At 45.2% G+C, this 18,832-nt stretch overlaps 1 protein-coding gene across 1 annotated transcript in view; it reads right to left on the reverse strand.

The window, feature by feature from the left end:
• Positions 1-209: 209 nt before the first annotated feature.
• trip10a (thyroid hormone receptor interactor 10a) overlaps positions 210-18,832 on the reverse strand; it is a 195,983-nt gene continuing 177,360 nt past the window's right edge. Inside the window, exons 12-14 of the mRNA XM_063036010.1 lie at positions 12,084-12,202; positions 10,273-10,409; positions 210-1,616 (exon numbers count right to left, since the gene is read on the reverse strand). Coding sequence (XP_062892080.1) covers positions 1,462-1,616; positions 10,273-10,409; positions 12,084-12,202 — 411 coding nt within the window. The 3' untranslated portion in view covers positions 210-1,461. The remainder of the gene's footprint in view (positions 1,617-10,272; positions 10,410-12,083; positions 12,203-18,832) is intronic.

Raw genomic sequence — 18,832 nt, forward strand, 5'->3', positions numbered from 1 at the left:
AGAATAGAAAGTGAATATTTTCCATACTACAGGCAAATACTGGACAAATGATCTCCCACTTCAGAAAACCTGGAGCGGACAGTTTCCAATATTCTGCCCTGCGGCTGCTTGAGGATCAGGGGCTCAGCTTTGGAGAACAACAGGTTCTGGATAATTACCACAGGAAGCCTGTGTGTACACAAACTGACATATTGTACATGGAGTCCTCAGTTGGAACAGTATTTTATTACAGGATTAGATTCGTGCAGGAAAACAACCAGGTTACTGTCCTATTGTAATGTGAAGCGCTTTATAGGTCTACAACATCATAAATGCTCCATTACCATATATTTTCTGCCATGGTTTAACAAATGGGCTACATTCTGGACAGCTTACCAAATACCACAGAAGAACTGCTCAAGTTAGGACCCCACAGGTTAGCATCAGGGCTCAAATATCCGCCCTCAGTTCACTTCTGACTTATAACAACTCATTGATTCGTTTCTTTTAATAATATACACTTAAAAGACCAATAATTGGCAAACATTCAATTTTAGTGAAGTCGCGCTATACAAACGCACAAACAGATATAACCATCCATGCCCCGCCACAAGTTTCCACAGGCAGCCCAGTGCTTACTCCTGCTTTCCCCCAAAAATCCACAGCCTAAGCTAGCTGCTAGTGTCGATCATCAGCCCCACCATCTAAGGCATCGTTGGACTGCGCGCTGAGCACTGCTCCTCATTTCTAAATCGTTTATGAACCTCTTCTTACCCTCACCCCCACCATCTATCAACCTAAATCGATGCTGGCCCCAATTCGCTCGGAGTGAGACACAGCCAATTCACTCCTGCAGACTCCGCTGCGTCCAGTTGCTTTTCAGAACGGCCAGCCCACTCCTCACGTGCATGACCATGCCGCCGCCGTAAAGGAATGCGATGATTTAGAGAGCCAGCTCGATGCTGCTGGAGTAATCTAATCTGGGCGCCTCAGCCGTCACACTCCAGGTCATGTTCTGAGTGGCTTTAACCCCATGCACAGGACTTGACGATTGTACATAAAAGAAATGACAGTCTATGTAAAATATCTATATAAAAGAATGGCCTCAGTGATTTGCAATTAAAAGTCAGGAGCTCATCCCTAAATACAATTATTACTACACAATATGTACATTAGAACTGGATTTACTGTACCAGAATGGACTGCAGAAGGCAACAGTCTTCCTAAAGTGAACTGAATGGTCAGAAATGCTCTCCTAATTATGTGCCGAAGATATTACAATGCAACTAAGTGACTCTTAGGTGTTTTTTTTTTCAATGTGAGGACCGGTGATGGTCAAGTAACCCTTGTCCCTCTCCCACTTTTCCAAGGAGCTGCCTGTCCCATTGAATGCTCCATCACAACACCCACAATGGTCCAAAGGTGGAAGTTGAGCCACCCTGAACCAGAGGGCAAGTCCCAAAGCCGCTGACACCAGCTGGCTCACATTCTGCTGAGGGAGATCTTCACATATGACGTGGGGACGTAGCCTTCCTCGCCGTTGTTCCGCCTGACCCGAGTCCATCCGTCCCCCTTGTCCTCCTCGATCAGGTGCAATACCTCTCCTTCTGCCATTGCAATGGTCCCTTCACTGTTACCTGCAAGGATCAAAACAGCTCTTTACTCATTATGTCCTTCAATACCAAGCTCAAGCAGGCACCGACCCAGGGATGGCACGCGCTAAAGTTCTGCTGGCACTTACGTGCAGTGTCACCTCTCCATTCTGTAAACCCTACCCGTAATAAAAACATACACAATCATTATCTTCGCAGTCACGAGGAAATCTGCAAATGCTGGAAATTCAAGCAACACACACAAAAAATGCTGGTGGAACGCAGCAGGCCAGGCAGCATCTCTAGGAAGAGGTACAGTCGACGTTTCCGGCCGGGACCCTTCGTCAGGACTAACTGAAAGAAGAGCTAGTAAGAGATTTCGGATCTCCTCCTCCTCCTTTCAAATTTCTTACTATCCCTTCTTTCAGTTAGTCCTGACGAAGGGTCCCGACCTGAAACGTTGACCGTACCTCTTCCTAGAGATGCTGCCTGGCCTGCTGCGTTCACCAGCATTTTTTGTATGTGTTACAAATGATTATCTTTACTGCCAAATGAAGCAGAAAAAGATAATTTACAACCCGAGAGTGAAGACAGCATCTCACACCAGCTTGGTGTCAGCTCGGCAGCTGCAAGAACCCATGACGTTGGATAACACATTTTGAAATCCTCGCGAACTTGGTGTACACATCAATATTTAGAGAGTAGAAACAGACTCACTGATGCGAATAGTGCTGTGTGCATAGCTCTCAACATAACCACATACAAACTGGACATAAAATATATCTGCCATTGCTAGTGCATTGTGTGTAAAGTGTGTTTATTTCCCTTTCCCTGACCTTTTCTAAATATGCACCAAAGCTGTTCACATTTTTTATGTTATATATGAGCTACAATAACAATACTATTTAGAAATGATGTTATTTTTTCAATTGTCTTTTAAAAAGATTAATATTAATCATTTTTGAGCAGGTTTTCTAAAATGCTTCATTTATTTCGATCTCGGTTAGCAATGGTAGAGCAATGAATACATGATTCATCCTTTTTCCTTAAAAAATGTCCATAACTATTGTTACTAATTCATTTATCACTAACAATATCTGCTCAATATCACTATGGCACATGAAGGAGTTTTTAGAAAGTTATCGCCAATTAGGGCACACGCACTCAAATAGGAGTGCCACCCCTGCACTAAACCTTTCTGCTCTGGAGCTCATAATTATTGAAGGCAAGTCCTTGATGGGCCTGTGGTCTGGGGGAGCCCAGCAGATGCCAAGAAGCTATTTCCATTGTTGGGAGAATGCAGAGAAAGGGGAGATATCGAGCCTTCCCCCATTTCAGAGGTACCCAAGTCCATTCAGCAGAGTCAAGTTTACTGTCACGTGCACAAACACAGTGACGCACGGATATAATGAAGACGCTTGCTCACAGCAGAATCAGAGTCAAACACAGTGAACACAGATTACGCGTGATGGTGACCAGAGAGACTGTGCAAAATCGAGACACTGAAGTGAAGTGAGGGCCCCGACCGTGGATGTTGCGTCCCAGCTGTAAGCCAGCACGCAAGCCAGCGCGGTCGATACCGAGAGCGAGCTGTTGCCCATGGAGCAGGCTCCCCCTCTACACACAACTGATGAATCCAAAGGAACAGCGGAGACTGATATATTTTGGCACCAGAGGCGTCACAGGAGTTGCCAGAGATTGTTCTCCAGAAGCCTTCCCCATAAGCAGGTATAGCCGCAAGGAGGCTTGAGAGAATTTCCCGTCTCCTTGATGAACTACCAACCAAAGCTGACAAGCCCCATCTGCCCGAAGCCACCAGTTTCCCCCATCCCCTTCTCCTATCATTAAAACCAGTTCTGCTGTGCTTAGTGGCTAAACCACACCGGAGGGCCAGGAGCTGGACTTGATTGTCAGTGGCTATTTAAGATGCTCACTATGGGAGCAAGACATTAGTGGTTGAAAAAAAAAGCATATCACAGGGTGTGCATGAGATGGGCTGTGATGTGGTGGGATTAGGGCTGTGCAGGTCGGTTCACGAACCTGGTGGCTGCAGGCAAGTAGCTGTGTCTGAACAGATTCCGGTTCAGATTTATTTACCACATGTGCATCGAACCACAGAGTGAAATGGGTCACTTGCGTTCACAGCCAACGCACCCAAGGGTGTGCTGGGGGGGACAGCCCGTGGGTGCCACCACACGTCTTGGCACCAACATGGCACGCCCACAACGTTTAGCAGAATAAATCTGGTCATGCAGGACCTCTGTATCATAGAAACATAGAAAATAGGTGCAGGAGTAGGCCATTCGGCCCTTCGAGCCTGCACCGCCATTTATTATGATCATGGCTGATCATCCAACTCAGAACCCAGCCTTCCCTCCATACCCCCTGACCCCTGTAGCCACAAGGGCCATATCTAACTTCCTTTTAAACATAGCCAATGAACTGGCCTCAACAGTTTGCTGTGGCAGAGAATTCCACAGATTCACCACTCTCTGTGTGAAGAAGTTTTTCCTAACCTCGGTCCTAAAAGGCTTCCCCTCTATCCTCAAACTGTGACCCCTCGTTCTAGACCTCCCCAACATCGGGAACAATCTTCCCGCATCTAGCCTGTCCAATCCCTTTAGGATCTTATACGTTTCAATCAGATCCCCCCTCAATCTTCTAAATTCCAATGAGTACAAGCCCAGTTCATCCAGTCTTTCTTCATATGAAAGACCTGCCATCCCAGGAATCAATCTGGTGAACCTTCTTTGTACTCCCTCTATGGCAAATATCGTCTGACTGACTGCAGGAGCGAGCAGAGGGTATGACCTGGACAGAAATCCTTGACAACAGATGCTGCCTTCTTGAGGCAGTCCCTCGTGGAGATGATCTCAACGGTGGGAGGGCTGTGCCAGTGAGGGGCCAGGCTGTATCCACTATTCAGTGCATTTCTGAGTGTTGGAAATGCCACACCCAGGCCATGACACAACCCACAAAGAATATCATTGACGGTGCACCCGCAGAAGTCCGTGAGAAAATCCGAAAGCAGAGGTGTTGCCTCACCTTCTTCATGACTGCACCTATGTACCATGCCCAGGGCAGGCCATTTGAGGTGTTAACGTCCAGGAATTGGAAGCTGCTGACTCTCTTACCGATGAGAATGAGCATGCACATTCCCGACTTCCCCCGTGTGAAGTCAATGGTCGGTTCCTTCGTACGGTTGTTACTGCAACACCACTCAACCAGATGTCCTGTACGACGTTCAGATTTAGATTCTGACTTACTTATCACATTTTATTTCAAGGAGCATAGGAGATTTGAGAGAGGTATACAAAATTATGAGGGACATAGATACAGTAAATGCAAGCAGGCTTTTTCCACTGAGGTTGGGTGAGACTAGACTAAAGGCGATGGGCTACGGGTCAAAGGTGAAATGCTTAAGGGGAACTACTTCTCTCAAAAGGCGCTGAGAGTTGGGAACAAGCTGACAATGGAAAAGGTAAACGTGGCTTCGATTGCAGCAGTTATAAGAAGTTTGGATAGGTGCGTGGATGGGAGGGCACGGAGGGCTATGGCCCAGGTGCGGGTCGATGGGACGAGGCAGAATAATAGTTCGGCACGGACTAGACGGGTGAAAGGCCTGTTTCTGTGTTGCAGTGCTCTATGCCTATGGCACATGCATCAAGATACAGTGAAATGTGTCATTTGCATTAGCAACCAAGGATGTGCTAGGGGCAGCCCTAACATGCCCACAACGTCCAGCAAAACAACACACAACGAAAGCTAAACAAGCACCTTCCCACCCGCTCACCCATCCACACAGGCCTCCAACTCCAGGACCGAACTAAGCCGGCACACACACAATGGCCACTTTATTAAGTACACCTACGTACCTTCTCATTAATGCAAATATTTAATCAGCCAATCACGTGGCAGCAACTCAATGTATAAAAGCATGCCGACATGGTCAAGAGGTTCAGTTGTTGTTCAGACCAACCGTCAGAATGGGGAAGAAATGTGATCTAAGCAACTTTAACCGTAGTTGGCGTCAGATGGGGCAGTTTGAGTATCTCCTGGGATTCTCATGCACTACAGTCTCCAGAGTTTACAGAGAATGGTGCAAGAAACAAAGAGAAAACATCCAGCAACCAGCAGTTCTGTGGGCAAAAATGCCTTGTAAATGAGAGAGGTCGGAAGAGAATGGCCAGATTGGCCAAAGCTGACAGGAAAGCATCAGTAACTCAAACAGCCATGCATTACAACTGCAGTGCGCAGAAAACAATTTCTGAATGCACAACAGCTCGAACCTGAAAGTGGCCAGTCTACAGCAGCAGAACCACACTGTGTTCCACTCCTCGACCTTATAAAATGGCCACTGAGCGTCCACTGCCCAGCTGTAATCACCCTCAGAGTGGGTGCGAATCGCCCTCCGAAACACCCTCAGTCCTTCAGCTCGCGCTGCACTACTGAATTGCAGGATTTAGATACAGTGGTGCTGTTGGCGAAATTGTGAATGGCACTGGAGCAGTGCTTAACCACACAGTCACAGGTATGAAGACAGCAGAGCAAGGGGCTCCATTCACAGCCCTGAGGTACACCAACCACAGGCTTCTGGTGAGGTCTGAGGCTTCAGAGTTTTGAGGGAATCGGAGGGTGGCTCACTGCTTGAGAAGCAGAGGAGACTGAGACTTCTGCAACATTTGAGGGGGACTTTGAGTCTCCGATGCATTGTCGGGTATGGAGCAAGAACTTTCTCCTCACTAACACACTCAAAACACCGGAGGAACTCAGCAGGTCAGGCAGCATCTAGGCAGGGAAAGTTTTCCAGCATCTGCAGTCCCTCTTTGTTCCTCTGAGTTTCCACCTCATCACTGCTGGTAATTGGGATTAATCTAGTAACTGCCTTCCGGTCGGTACCGACACGATGGGCTAAAAAGCTCATTTCTGCACCACAGGACTCTACAATCAAAGGCCAGTATTTCTGAGTTTTAGGGGTTATGCTCTTGATGAGGATGAAACTGAGAGACATGAGAGAACTGCAAATGCTGACAAATATTCTGTCCGTGGATGCTGCCCAACTGTTGAGTTCCTCCAGTGTTTTGTGTGTGTGTGCTGACAAGGAGAAAATGCTCCTCTTGGAGAGCTACAAATCTCTGGAATTCTCTAGTCAGTAAGCTGGGAAGCCAAAAGGCTGATGCAATCGAGATTCAAACAGACACTGGGAGAGGAGAACAGGATTGCAGGAACGGGCAGGAAGGAAAGTTGCAGCCATGAGTTTAATAAATGGAACAGCAGACTCTGAAGGCCGAACGGCCTATTCCTCTTCCTGTTTCTTGTTATGAATGAACAATAAACCCATGAACACTACCTCACTATTTTTGCTCTCTTTCTTTTGCACTACTTAGAAGATTTTTTAATATACAGTAGATTCTGGTTAATTGGGCCATCGCTTCCTTGGGACAACTCTTAATGGAAAAAAAACTAACCAAGAAAACAGCCGGGATTCCTTTTGTTTACTTGGGACAGTATGTCACTTAACTGGGGCAGGAGACTGTTGCCAAACAGTTTCTAACTAGCGTCAGGTGCCGTTAAAAACACAACACCGTGCTTAGAGAGAAGAAATTAAAAACTTGTGTGCGCTTGTATTCAAAAAGCAGCGATTTTTGTCACTGATAGTTGCCGAGAAATAAGTAGTGAGACAACTCAGAACTGTTTTGCTTACTGCAGTTTCAAGCATTCAGGCTTGGAGATGCCATGAATTGGCAGAGGGTAAAAATGAAACAATTTCTCCACTTCAACAAGTTAGAAATTACGAAGAATTTGAAGGTATTGACAATCACCTTGAACGTTACAATGAAAATGAAGGTTTGGAGGATTCAATTGTCAAGTAAATTGTACGAAGGTAGTCCACTATCTGCACTAGATGTCTGCGCTGCTTTTGTTCATTTACAGTCAATCAAAAGAAGACAGCAGCATACACTCGATGAATTTCTCTGTCAATTATTCAGAACTAATACCCAGTTTCATAGTACCGTTTTTAAAAACGCAAACACGAGGAAATCTGCAGATTCTGGAAATTCAAGCAACACACATCAAAGTTGCTGGTGAACGCAGCAGGCCAGGCAGCATCTCTAGGAAGAGGTACAGTCAACGTTTCGGGCCGAGACCCTTCGTCAGGACTAACTGAAACGTCGACTGTACCTCTTCCTAGAGATGCTGCCTGGCCTGCTGCGTTCACCAGCAACTTTGATGTGTGTTGCTTCATAGTACTGTAGTAGTATTGGTAGTATTCCAATTTTTTTTTCTGTATTTTATTTAAATACATAATTTGTTACTCAGTTAAATCGTAGTTTGTCTTTTTTATACCTTTTAACTATTTCCATGAAACTTTAGCTAATTGGGGCCTCTGCTTAATTGGGCCACAATGTACTGGCCCCGATGTGCTCCAATTACCGGAATCCACTGAACATCTTATACTATTGCAATTTCTAGGCCATTTTATGCATTGCACTGTACTGCTGCCATTAAACATCACCCTTCATGACCTATGTCAGTATAATAAATATGAATCTGATTATATTCTATTGCCTCTGAGTTCTGCTGTTATTGAACTTAAGTATCGATGCCAGTAACAAAATTACTGGACTGGGAAAATGGCCCAGGGAGAAGAGTTTTATTACCATGTCTGCAACAGGACGATTTGATTGAGTAAATTCCAAAGTCGGGGTGCAGACACAAGAGACAGCAGTGCTAAAATCTGGAGCAACAAACCATCTGCTGGAGGAACTCAGAGGGCCAAGTGGCATATGTGGAAGGAAGGGAATTGTTGATATTTCTGGCCAAAATCCTGCACCAGGACCTGGTGCCTATACACATCAGGATGTTGCATACACACACACATACACACACACACACACACATACACACACACACATACACATACACACACACACACACACACACACAAACAGGAATAGTAACAGTGATGCAATCACACGAGTTGAGTAACATCTCCTCCGAAGGGGTTGTTCACTGGGGTCCTCAGCTGGCTGTAGCGGCCACTTGGGGATCCAAATATTATTCCTTTGAGGGAGAATGCCTGTGCGCGTCTTTGTTTAAAGTGGGGAGGCTGATACACGGGGGGGGGGGGCCACCACCGCACTGCCCTTGACAGATCAGGGTCAGGATCGAGTGGCACGGAACGCAAGGCGACTGGGGACCTTGCACCGCCATTGTGACATGCCAACATCATCCGCCAGCTCCACCACTTTGTCTGGGACCCTGCCCCTTGACCTTACCGCCACGGGTGACCCCAGCAAGAGCTAAGCGGCGGATTGCTAAACCCCAGACGACACAGCGCTCGGGAAGTCAGGAACACAAGGTGATGATCCTTGGAGAAGGCCACGTGCACACACACACACTTAGACTCGTTTAATTAGGATGCAGAGTCGTTACTTTTCTAGTCGTTTTCTTGTAGCTTAACTTTCCTATGCTAGCTTGTTTTTTTTAAATAACCCCGTGATCAGCGTGCTGGGGCAAGGACTGGAGGTCTGGGGGAGGCCTGCCTGGGTGTGTGAGTGGATGGGAAAGGGGCTCGTTTTGCTGCTGCTGCTGTCCAGTATTCTGGTGTTGCTCTATGAAACATTGTGGGCACGCTGTGTTGGCAACGGAAGCACGGCGGCACTTCATCACGTCGTTGGTGTGCTGGTTGTTAACGTATTTCACTGTATGCTTCAATGTACTGTACATGTGATAAACAAATCAGAATCGGAATCACCTGTAATTGCTCAGTGGTTCCACATTCTCACAAGCTACCAGCAGAAGTGATGGATTTTAACAGTTACGAGAAATCTGGATAGGTACGTGGTTGGGAGGGCTATGGTCCAGTTGCAGGTTGATGGAACTAGCCAGATTAATAGTTTGAGACGAATCAGATGGGTAAAGGGCCTGTTTCTGTGCTGCGGTGTTCTCTGACTCCATAACTCTACATCTTCCAGTAATTATAGTACAGCTGTTCCTGTATTTCTCTGAAAGCCTCTCAGTTTTTCTGCAGCAGGTGTCATGCCACTTTAATCTGCCTATTTTCTAGATTAATTTTTATCACTGGAATTTTATCTCCAGTCTGAGTAAGAGACGGCCATGACTTATTTTTCTTTGTATAACCATATAACAATTACAGCACGGAAACAGGCCATCTCGGCCCTTCAAGTCCGTGCCGAACTCTTACTCTCACCTAGTCCCACCGACTTGCACTCAGCCCATAACCCTCCATTCCTTTCCTGTCCGTATAGCTGTCCAACTTAACTTTAAATGACAACATCCAACCTGCCTCAGCCACTTCTGCTGGAAGCTCGTTCCACACAGCTACCACTCTCTGAGTAAAGAAGTTCCCCCTCATGTTACCCCTAAACTTTTGTCCTCTAACTCTCAACTCATGTCCTCTTGTTTGAATCTTCCCCACTCTCAATGGAAAAAGCCTAACCACGTCAACTCTATCTATCCCCCTCATAATTTTAAACACCTCTATCAAGCCCTCCTCAACCTTCTACGTTCCAAAGAATAAAGACCTTTGTGCTTGTAACATTTAATAAAACGACCGTAGCCACCACGTTCTAAGCCTCATTCTTGACTTCCAAAGAACCTCGGATTAATATCACTGGATCTAACAGACACTAAAGCACACATGAACATATACACACCCGATCCCGCCAATTCTTACCGTCGAATGGATACAGGGCAGTCGAGCTTCCTATTGGATGAATGATGTCGTCCACTTCAAAATCATCGAATTCTGAGAGCGTCGGAGGCTGCGGCAGAGGCTCCTGCCCACTATCATCAGAGTAGGTTGTATCCGGACTGGTTTCAGGAGAGAAAGAAAATTAATTTATAGACATCTGATCTTTTGAAAGCAAGGCCCTTTCTTGGCTGACAGCTGTGAATCAGCAGGTGGCACACACACATCTATCAGAAGATTCATAGAGTCAGAGTTAGCTTCATTGAGTTACACAGGACAGAAACAAGCCCTTCCGCCTAAATTGTCGATGTCGACCGCAAGGCCAATATAGGGTAATCCCACTTGCCTGTGTCTGGCCCATATCCCTCTTAAACCCCTGCTATCCATGAATTTGTCTAAATGTCTCCCCTTCTGCCAATGACCTCAGTCACTGCACCGCAAACACTTCAAAATACTTTTTCTAATGCACAAAACATACCAGTATTTATGCTCACTTTATTCCATATCTGCACTTCTAACTTTAATTTTTTGATATAATTCTTTATTCTGTATTATTGTCGAACATCGTTTTTTTGTTGCATGCAGTGTCACACCACAGCAATTTCCTAGTGCAGTGGATTCGGTTAATTGGAACACATTGGAACCAGTACATCTTGGCCCAGTTAGCTAAAGTTTCATGGAAATAGTTAAAAAGGTATAAAAAAGATAAACTACTATTTAACTAAATAACAAATTATGTATTTAAATGAAATACAAAACAAATTAGAACACTACTAGAGTTCCTAGTGGTTTTTGATGGGAAAATTCATCCAGTGTACAGTACATACACCACTGTGTTCTTTTGATTGACTGTAAATGGACAAAATTAATGCAGCACCTAGTGCAGATAATGGGCTGCCTTCATACAATGTATTCAACAATTTTATCTGCCTAATCTTCATTTTCATTGTAACATTCAAGATGACTGTTGATACCTTCAAATTCTTCATAGTTGCTAATTTGTTGAAATAGTGAAATAGTTTCATTTTCACTCCCAGCCATTTCTGGCATCTCCAAACCTGAATGCTTGAAACTGTGGTAAGCAAAACACTTACTGCTTATTTCTCATTTTCTATCCGTGACAAAAAACACACGCAATGAACACAAATTTACAAACTGCTCACTCTAAGCACGGTGTGGCATCTTGCAAGCACAAGAGACTGACAGTCTCCTGTCCCCGTTAAGCTGCACAGTGCGCCAAATAAAAGAATGGAATTCCGGCCACTTTCTCGATTAGCTTTTGTTCTTTAAGAGTTGTCCCAAATAAGTGGCTGTCCCAATTAACCAATAGCCTAATTAACCGGAATCATCTGTACATGTGAATAAAATTGATCCTGATCCTGAATTGAACATTTTATTTACCCCTACCACTTCCTGTGGCAGCTCATTCCGTATACCCACCACCACGTTTGTGAAAGCCCTGCACCTCAAGGACCCCATACATTTTTCCCCTCCCACCCTAAATTTAGGTCCCCTAAGTCTAGACTCCATTAAAGGTGGGGAGTCAATCACTTTAGCTTTGCACCCCATGTTTCTGTAACCCTCTGTGAGGTAATCCCTCCAACGAAAACAGCGTCAGTCCACCCAATCTCTCCTTGTAAGTGACGACCACCAGTCCAAGCAGCAACCTTGTGAACCTTATCTGTACCCGCTTCAGCTGAATTAGATCCTTCCTATATCATACAAGTCTCTAAGCTAACATTGCTGTGGAGGTTAAGTTACTTCTTCCAGTGGAGTGATCTGTGGAACTCACTCACCTTTCCTTTTCGTGTGACCCATTGTTGTTCAAGGAGGGTGACCGGTCACAGTGGGGGATGTACTGTACACAGCTGTCACTTCTTGAAACCACCTTCCCTTCAGCATCTGTCAGCCACGACTTGGAACAAAACGAACAACTTGCTGTAAGTCAACATTCCTCCTCTGCTGGGGAATTCATTTCTCCATCTCTCTTTAACACTGTCCCTCCCTCGCTCCCTCCATTTTCCACATCCAAGGAAGGATAAAAGGTTTCAGGAGCTCAGCCAATACTGCACAGAGAAGCCTGTTGTGGACATGATTGCTTCATCAGTGACCAAGTGTTTTGAAAGGCTGGTAATAAAACATATCAGCTCCTGCCTCAGGACAATTTGGATCCACTCAAATTTGCCTACCAGAGCAACAGGTCCACAGCAGATGCATCTCACTGGCTCTTCACTCAACCCTGGAACATCTAGACAGATCTAAAGAGCATCCATACATCAGGATGCTCTTTATCGATTACAGCTCTGCATTTAACACCGCCGTTCCCTCAGAACTAATCAATAAGCTCCAAGACCTTGATCTCAATACTTCCTTGTGCAATTGGGGATCCGGGATTTTCTCACTGTAGATTCCAGTCAGTTCAGATTGGGAACATCTCCTCCATCAGCACAGGTGCACCACAGGGCTGTGTGCTTAGCCCCCTGCTCTACTCACTTCACACTTGTGACTGTGAGGCTTAGCACAGCTACAATACCATATTCAAGTCTGCTAATGACACCACTGTTGCGGGCAGAATCGAAGGTGGTGATGAATCAGCGTACAGGAGGGAGATTAAAAATCTGGCTGAGTGGTGTCATAACAACAGCCTCTCACTCAATGTCAGCAAGACCAAGAGGCTGATTGTGGACTTCAGGAGAGGGAAACCAGAGGTTCACGAGCCAGTACTCATGAGAGGATCAGAGGTGGAGAGGGTCAGCATCTTTAAATTCCTGGGTGTTACTGTTCCAGAGGACCTGTCCTGGACCCAGCACATAAGCACAATTTCAAACAAAGCACGGTGGCACCTCTACTTCCTTAGGGTCTGTGGAGATTCAGCATGACATCTAAAACTTGGACAAACTTCTACAGATGTGCAGTGGAGAGTGTACTGACTGACTGCATCAAGGCCTGGTACGGGAACACCAATACCTCTGAATAGAAACTCCGACAAAAGGTAGTGGATTCGGCCCAGTACATCGTGGGTAAAGCCTTCCCAACCAGTGAGCACATCTACATGAAACACTGTTGTAGGAAAGCAGCATCCATCATCAGAGATCCTCAGCACCCAAACCATGCTCTTTTCTTGCTGCTGCCGTCAGGTAGAAGGTACAAGAGCCCCAGGACTTGCACCACCAGGTTCATGAACAGGTACGATAAGGCTCTTGAACAAAGGGGTTAACTACATTCACTCTCCCATCCATTGAGATGTTCTCACAACCAATAATCTCACTTTAAGGACTCTTTATCTCATTATTTCATATTCTCGTTATTTATTGCTATTTATTTATATTTTCATTTGCACAGTTGTTTCTTCTGCACTCTAATTGATCTTTCATTGATCCTGTCGTAGTTATTACTCTGCAGATTTGCTGATTGTGCCCACAGGAAAACTAATTTCAGAGTTGTATATGGTGACATATATGTAGCTCGATAATAAAATTTACTTTGAACCTTGAAGACCAGGAATCCTTTAGTCACAAACATACAAAATGCTGGAGGAACTCAGCAGGTTAGCCAGTATCTTTGGAGAGGAATAAGCAGTCAACATCAGGCCTAGATCCTTTATCAGTACGAGAAAGGAAGGGGTGGGGAGGGGTACACAAGCCAGAATAAAAAGGTGGGGGCGAGGGGAAGGAGTACAGAGTTCAAAGCACAATTTATTATCAGAGTACATCCACGTCACACATACAACCCTGAGATTCTTTCCCTGCAGGCATTCTTAGGTAATCTACAGACTGTAACTATAATCAGGATCTGTAAACTGTAAACTTAAAAAAAAAGCTTTGACCAGCGGCCAATTCAGCATCGGAAGTTTGGACGGGTGGGGACTTCAATCAGGTCCACTGCCCGAGGAAAACAGGCAGCAGCGTGTCACGGCAGCGAGGAAGAGCTTTGACCAGCAACCCACCAGCATTTGGGATTGATTAATAACAGCAAATTATAGGAAGGCAGGGGCAAGTGCAGCAGCTGTCGTCTGAGGGGACATAGTCAGATTGGTGATTTTGAGGCTTTGGCTCTTCGAGGCTTCAACGAAGAGAGGCTTCTCTCAGAGAAAGCAGAAGGAGGAAAAGCTCAAGTTTTTATTTCTTCTCTTCTTTATATCTGCTCAGCTGGGACAGCAGAGATGCCAGGCACAACAGTGAAACGCTCCTCTTGTGAGATGTGGGAAGACAGGGAGACCGCCAGTGTCCCTGACGACTACAAATGCGAGAAGTACATCCAGCTGCAGCTTCTAACAGTCTGCGTTAAGGAGTTGGAGTTGGAACCGGACGAACTCCACATCATTTGCGAGGCTGGGGGGGGCCGATTAGATAGGACATATGGAGAGGTAGCTACACCCAAGGTCCAGGACCCAGGATGACAGACAGTCAGGCTAAGGAGCCAGTGCAGAGTACCCCGTCACCATCCCCCTCAACACTTTGGAAACTGTCGGGGGGGGGAGGAATGGGGGCAATGACCTAACAGAGGAAAGTCACAGTGGTCGGGTCTCTGTCTCTGAGACTCAGGAGGGAAGTGGGGGGGGAGAAGAGGTGCACTGTGGTGATAGGGGACTTGTTAGATAGGGGAACGGACAGGAGCTTCTGTGGGCGAGAATGAGATTCCCAGATAGTATGTTGCCTCCCAGCTGCCAGGGTTTTGGATATCTCAGATTGAGTCCTCAGCATTCTTAAGTGGGAGGGTGAAAAGCCAGAAGTCGTAGTCCATGTCAGTACCAATGACATGGGTAGGACGAGTGACAAGGTTCTGTACAGGGAGTTCAGGGAGTTAGGTGCTAAATTAAAGGACAGGACTTCCAGGGTTGTGATCTCAGGATTGCTACCTGTGGCACATGCTGGTGAGGCCACAATTAGGAAGATTACACAGTTAAATATTAGATTAGATTCAACATCATTGTCATTGTGCCGAGTACAGATACAAAGCCAATGAAATGCATTTAGCATCTGACCAGAAATGCAAAGAATAGTGTTATTTACAAAATAACTGCGAATAAAAAAGTGCTACAGCACACAAATATGAAGTACTGAGACAGTACAATATGGGTGCAATACTGCTCAGCGCTGTGATGTGAGGTTCAGCAGGGTCACAGCCTCAGGGAAGAAGCTCTTCGTGTGCCTGCTGGTGCGGGAGCGGAGGCTCCTGTAGCGTCTACCGGATGGGAGGAGAGTAAAAAGTCCATGGTTAGGGTGAGATGCATCCCTGATAATGCTTTTCGCCCTGCCCAGGCAGCGTTTTTGTGGCTAAGGAGTTGGTGTAAGAGGGAGGGCATAGGATTTTTGGAACATTGGGCTCATTTCCAGGGAAGGCCCTGAGCTCCTTATATTTCAACGCAAGAAGTATTGTAGGAAAGGCAGATAAGAAACACTGAAGATGAGGTAGCTGGTTTACAAACAGAGGCAATGTGCAGTGAGGAGAGGCTGTCCATAGGGCAAAATTGCAGTCAACAGGATGAGTTTCAATGTAATAGGTAGACAAGATCCAAAAGGGTGAAAACAGGACTGAAGGTATTATATGTGAATGTGCGCAGTACGCAAAGCAAGGTAGATGAGCTTGTAGCACAATTACAGATTGGCACGTATGACGTTGTAGGCATCACTGAATCATGGCTGAAAGATTATAGCTGGCAGCTTAATGTCTAAGGATACACATTGTATTAAAAGGACAGGCAGGAATGCAAGAGGGGGTGGTGTTGCTCTGTTGGTAAAAAAAATGAAATCAAAGCACTAGAAAGAGGTGACATAGGGTCAGAAGGTGTTAAATCATTGTGGATAGAGCTAAGAAACTGCAAGGGTAAAAAGACCCCGATGAGAGTCGTATACAGACCCCTAAACAGTAGTAAGGATGTGGCCTACAAATTACAATGGAAGATAGAAAACGCATGCCAAAAGGGCAATGTTACAATAGTCATGAGGGACTTCAATATGTAGGTAGATTAGGAAAATCAGGTTGGTGCTGGAAACCAGGAGGGGGAATATTTAGATTGCCTAGGAGATGGCTTTTAGAGCAGCTCCTGGTTGAGCCCACTAGAGGATGCTGTGCAATGAACCAAAATTGATTAGAGAGCTTAAGGTACAAGAACCCTTAGGGGAAAGTGATCGTAATTTAATCGAATTCACCCTGAAATTTGAGAAGCTAAATTTAGATGCATCAGTATTACAGTGGAGAAAAGGGTATTACAGAGGCATGAGAGAGGATTCGGCCAGAATTGATTGGAAAAGAACACTGGTAGGGATGACAGCAGAGCAGCAGTGTCTGGAACTGCTGAAAGCAATTCGGAAGGCGCAGGATATTATACATCCCAAAGAGGAAGAAGTATTCTAAGGGAAAGATGACACAACCGTGGCTAACAAGAGGAGTCGAAGCCAACATAAAAAACAAAGAGAAGGCATGTAAAAGAGCAAAAATTAGTGGGAAGTTAGAGGATTGGGAAGCTTTTCAAAACCCACAGAAGACAACTAAATAAGTCATAAAGAAGGTAAAGATGGAATATGAAAGTAAGCTAGTCAATAATATTTGAAAGGATACCAAAAGTTTCTTCAGATAAATAAAGTATAAAAGAGAGGCAAGAGTAGATATCAGACCACTAAAAAACTATGCTGGAAAGATAGTAATGGGGGACAAAGAAACAGTGGACGAATTGAATAAGGATTTTGCTTCAGTTTCACTGTGGAAGTCACTAGCAGAATGGTAAAAGTTCCAGGTGTCAGGGGACATGAAGTGTGTGAGGTTGCCATAACTAGAGAGAAGGTTCTTGGGAATCTAAAAGGTCTGAGGTCACCTGGGCCAGATGAAGTACACCCCAGAGTACTGAAAGAGGTGGCTGCAGAGATCATGGAGGTTAACCTATGAGGAGCGATTGAGTTGCCTGCGACTATACTCTCTGGAGTTCGGAAGAATGAGAGGGGATCTTATAGAAACATACAAAATTTTGAAAGGGATAGATAAGATAGAAGTAGGAAAGTTGTTTCCATTGGTAGGTGAGAATAGAACTAGGGGACATTGCCTCAAGATTCAGGGGAGAAGATTTAGGACAGAGATGAGGAGAAACTGTTTTTCTCAGAGAGTGGTGAATCTGTGGAATTCTCTACCCAGGGAAGCAGTTGAGCCTTCTTCACTAGATATATTTAAGAAACAGTTAGATAGGTTTTTACGTAGTAAGGGAATTAAGGGTTATGGGGAAAAGGCAGGTAGATGGAGCTGATCAGCCATGAGCTTATTGAATGTTGGACAGGCTCGATGGGCCAGATGGCCTACTCCTGCTCCTATTTCTTATGTTGTTATGTATTTGTCATGATCTTTCAAGAAACACTAGATTCTGGAATGGTTCCGGAAGACTGGCAAATTGCAAATGTCACTCCACTCTTCAAGGGAGAGAGGCAGAAGGAAGGAAACTACAAGCCAGTTAGTCTGACCTCAGTGGTTGGGAAGATGTTGGAGTCGATTATTAAGGATCAGATGAGGTCTCAGGGCACTTGGAGATACATGATAAAATAGGCCGTAGTCGGCATGGTTTCCTCAAGGGAAAATCTTGCCTGACAAATCTGTTGGAATATTTTGAGGAAATAACAAGCAGGATAGACAAAGCAGAATCCATTGATGGTGTGTACTTAGATTTTCAGAAGGCCTTTGACAAGATGCCACACATGAGGCTCTTTAACAAACTATGAGCCCATGATATTACAGGACAGATTCTTGTAGGGACAGGCAGTGGCTGATTGGCAGGAGCCAACGAATGGGAATAAAGGGACCCCTTTCTTGCTGCCAGTGACTAGTGGTGTTCCACAAGTGTCCGTGTTGGGACTGATTCTTTTTATGTTATATGTCAATGATTTGGATGACAGAATTGATGGCTTTGTTGCAAAGTTTGCAGACAATATGAAGATAGGTGAAGGGGCAGGTAGTTCTGAGGAAGAGGAGAGGCTACAGACAGACTTAGACAGATTAGATAAGGAAAACGGACAAATAGTTGGCAAATGGAATACAGTGTCGAGAAGTGAATGGTCATGCACTTTGGTAGAAGGACTGAAAGGGTTGACTATTTTCTAAATTGAGATCAAATACAAAAACCCGAGGTGCAAAAGGACAGGAGAATTCCCTGAAGGTTAATTTGCAGGTTGAGTCTGTGGTGAAGAAGGCAAATGCAATGTTAACATTCATATCAAGAGGACTAGAATATAAAAGCAAGGATATAATGTTGAACTTTGTAAAGCACTGTAGAGGCCTCACGTGGATTATCGTGAGCAAGTTTGGTCATCCCTATCTTAGAAAGGATGTGATAAAACAGGAGAGTGTTCAGAGGTTCACGAAAATGATTCAGGACTGAATGGCTTGTCATACGAACAGCATTGATGGCTCTGGGCCAGTATTCACTAGAATTCAGAAGAATGAGGGGTGACCTCATTGAAACCTATTGAATGATGAAAGGCCTTGTTAGAATGGATGTGGAGAGGATGTTTCCTACACTGGGTGAGTCTAAGAACAGAGGACACAGCTTCAGAATAGAGGGGCG

This window comes from Mobula hypostoma, chromosome 29 (genome assembly GCF_963921235.1).
Source record: "Mobula hypostoma chromosome 29, sMobHyp1.1, whole genome shotgun sequence".
In the NCBI taxonomy this organism is placed as follows: domain Eukaryota; kingdom Metazoa; phylum Chordata; class Chondrichthyes; order Myliobatiformes; family Myliobatidae; genus Mobula; species Mobula hypostoma.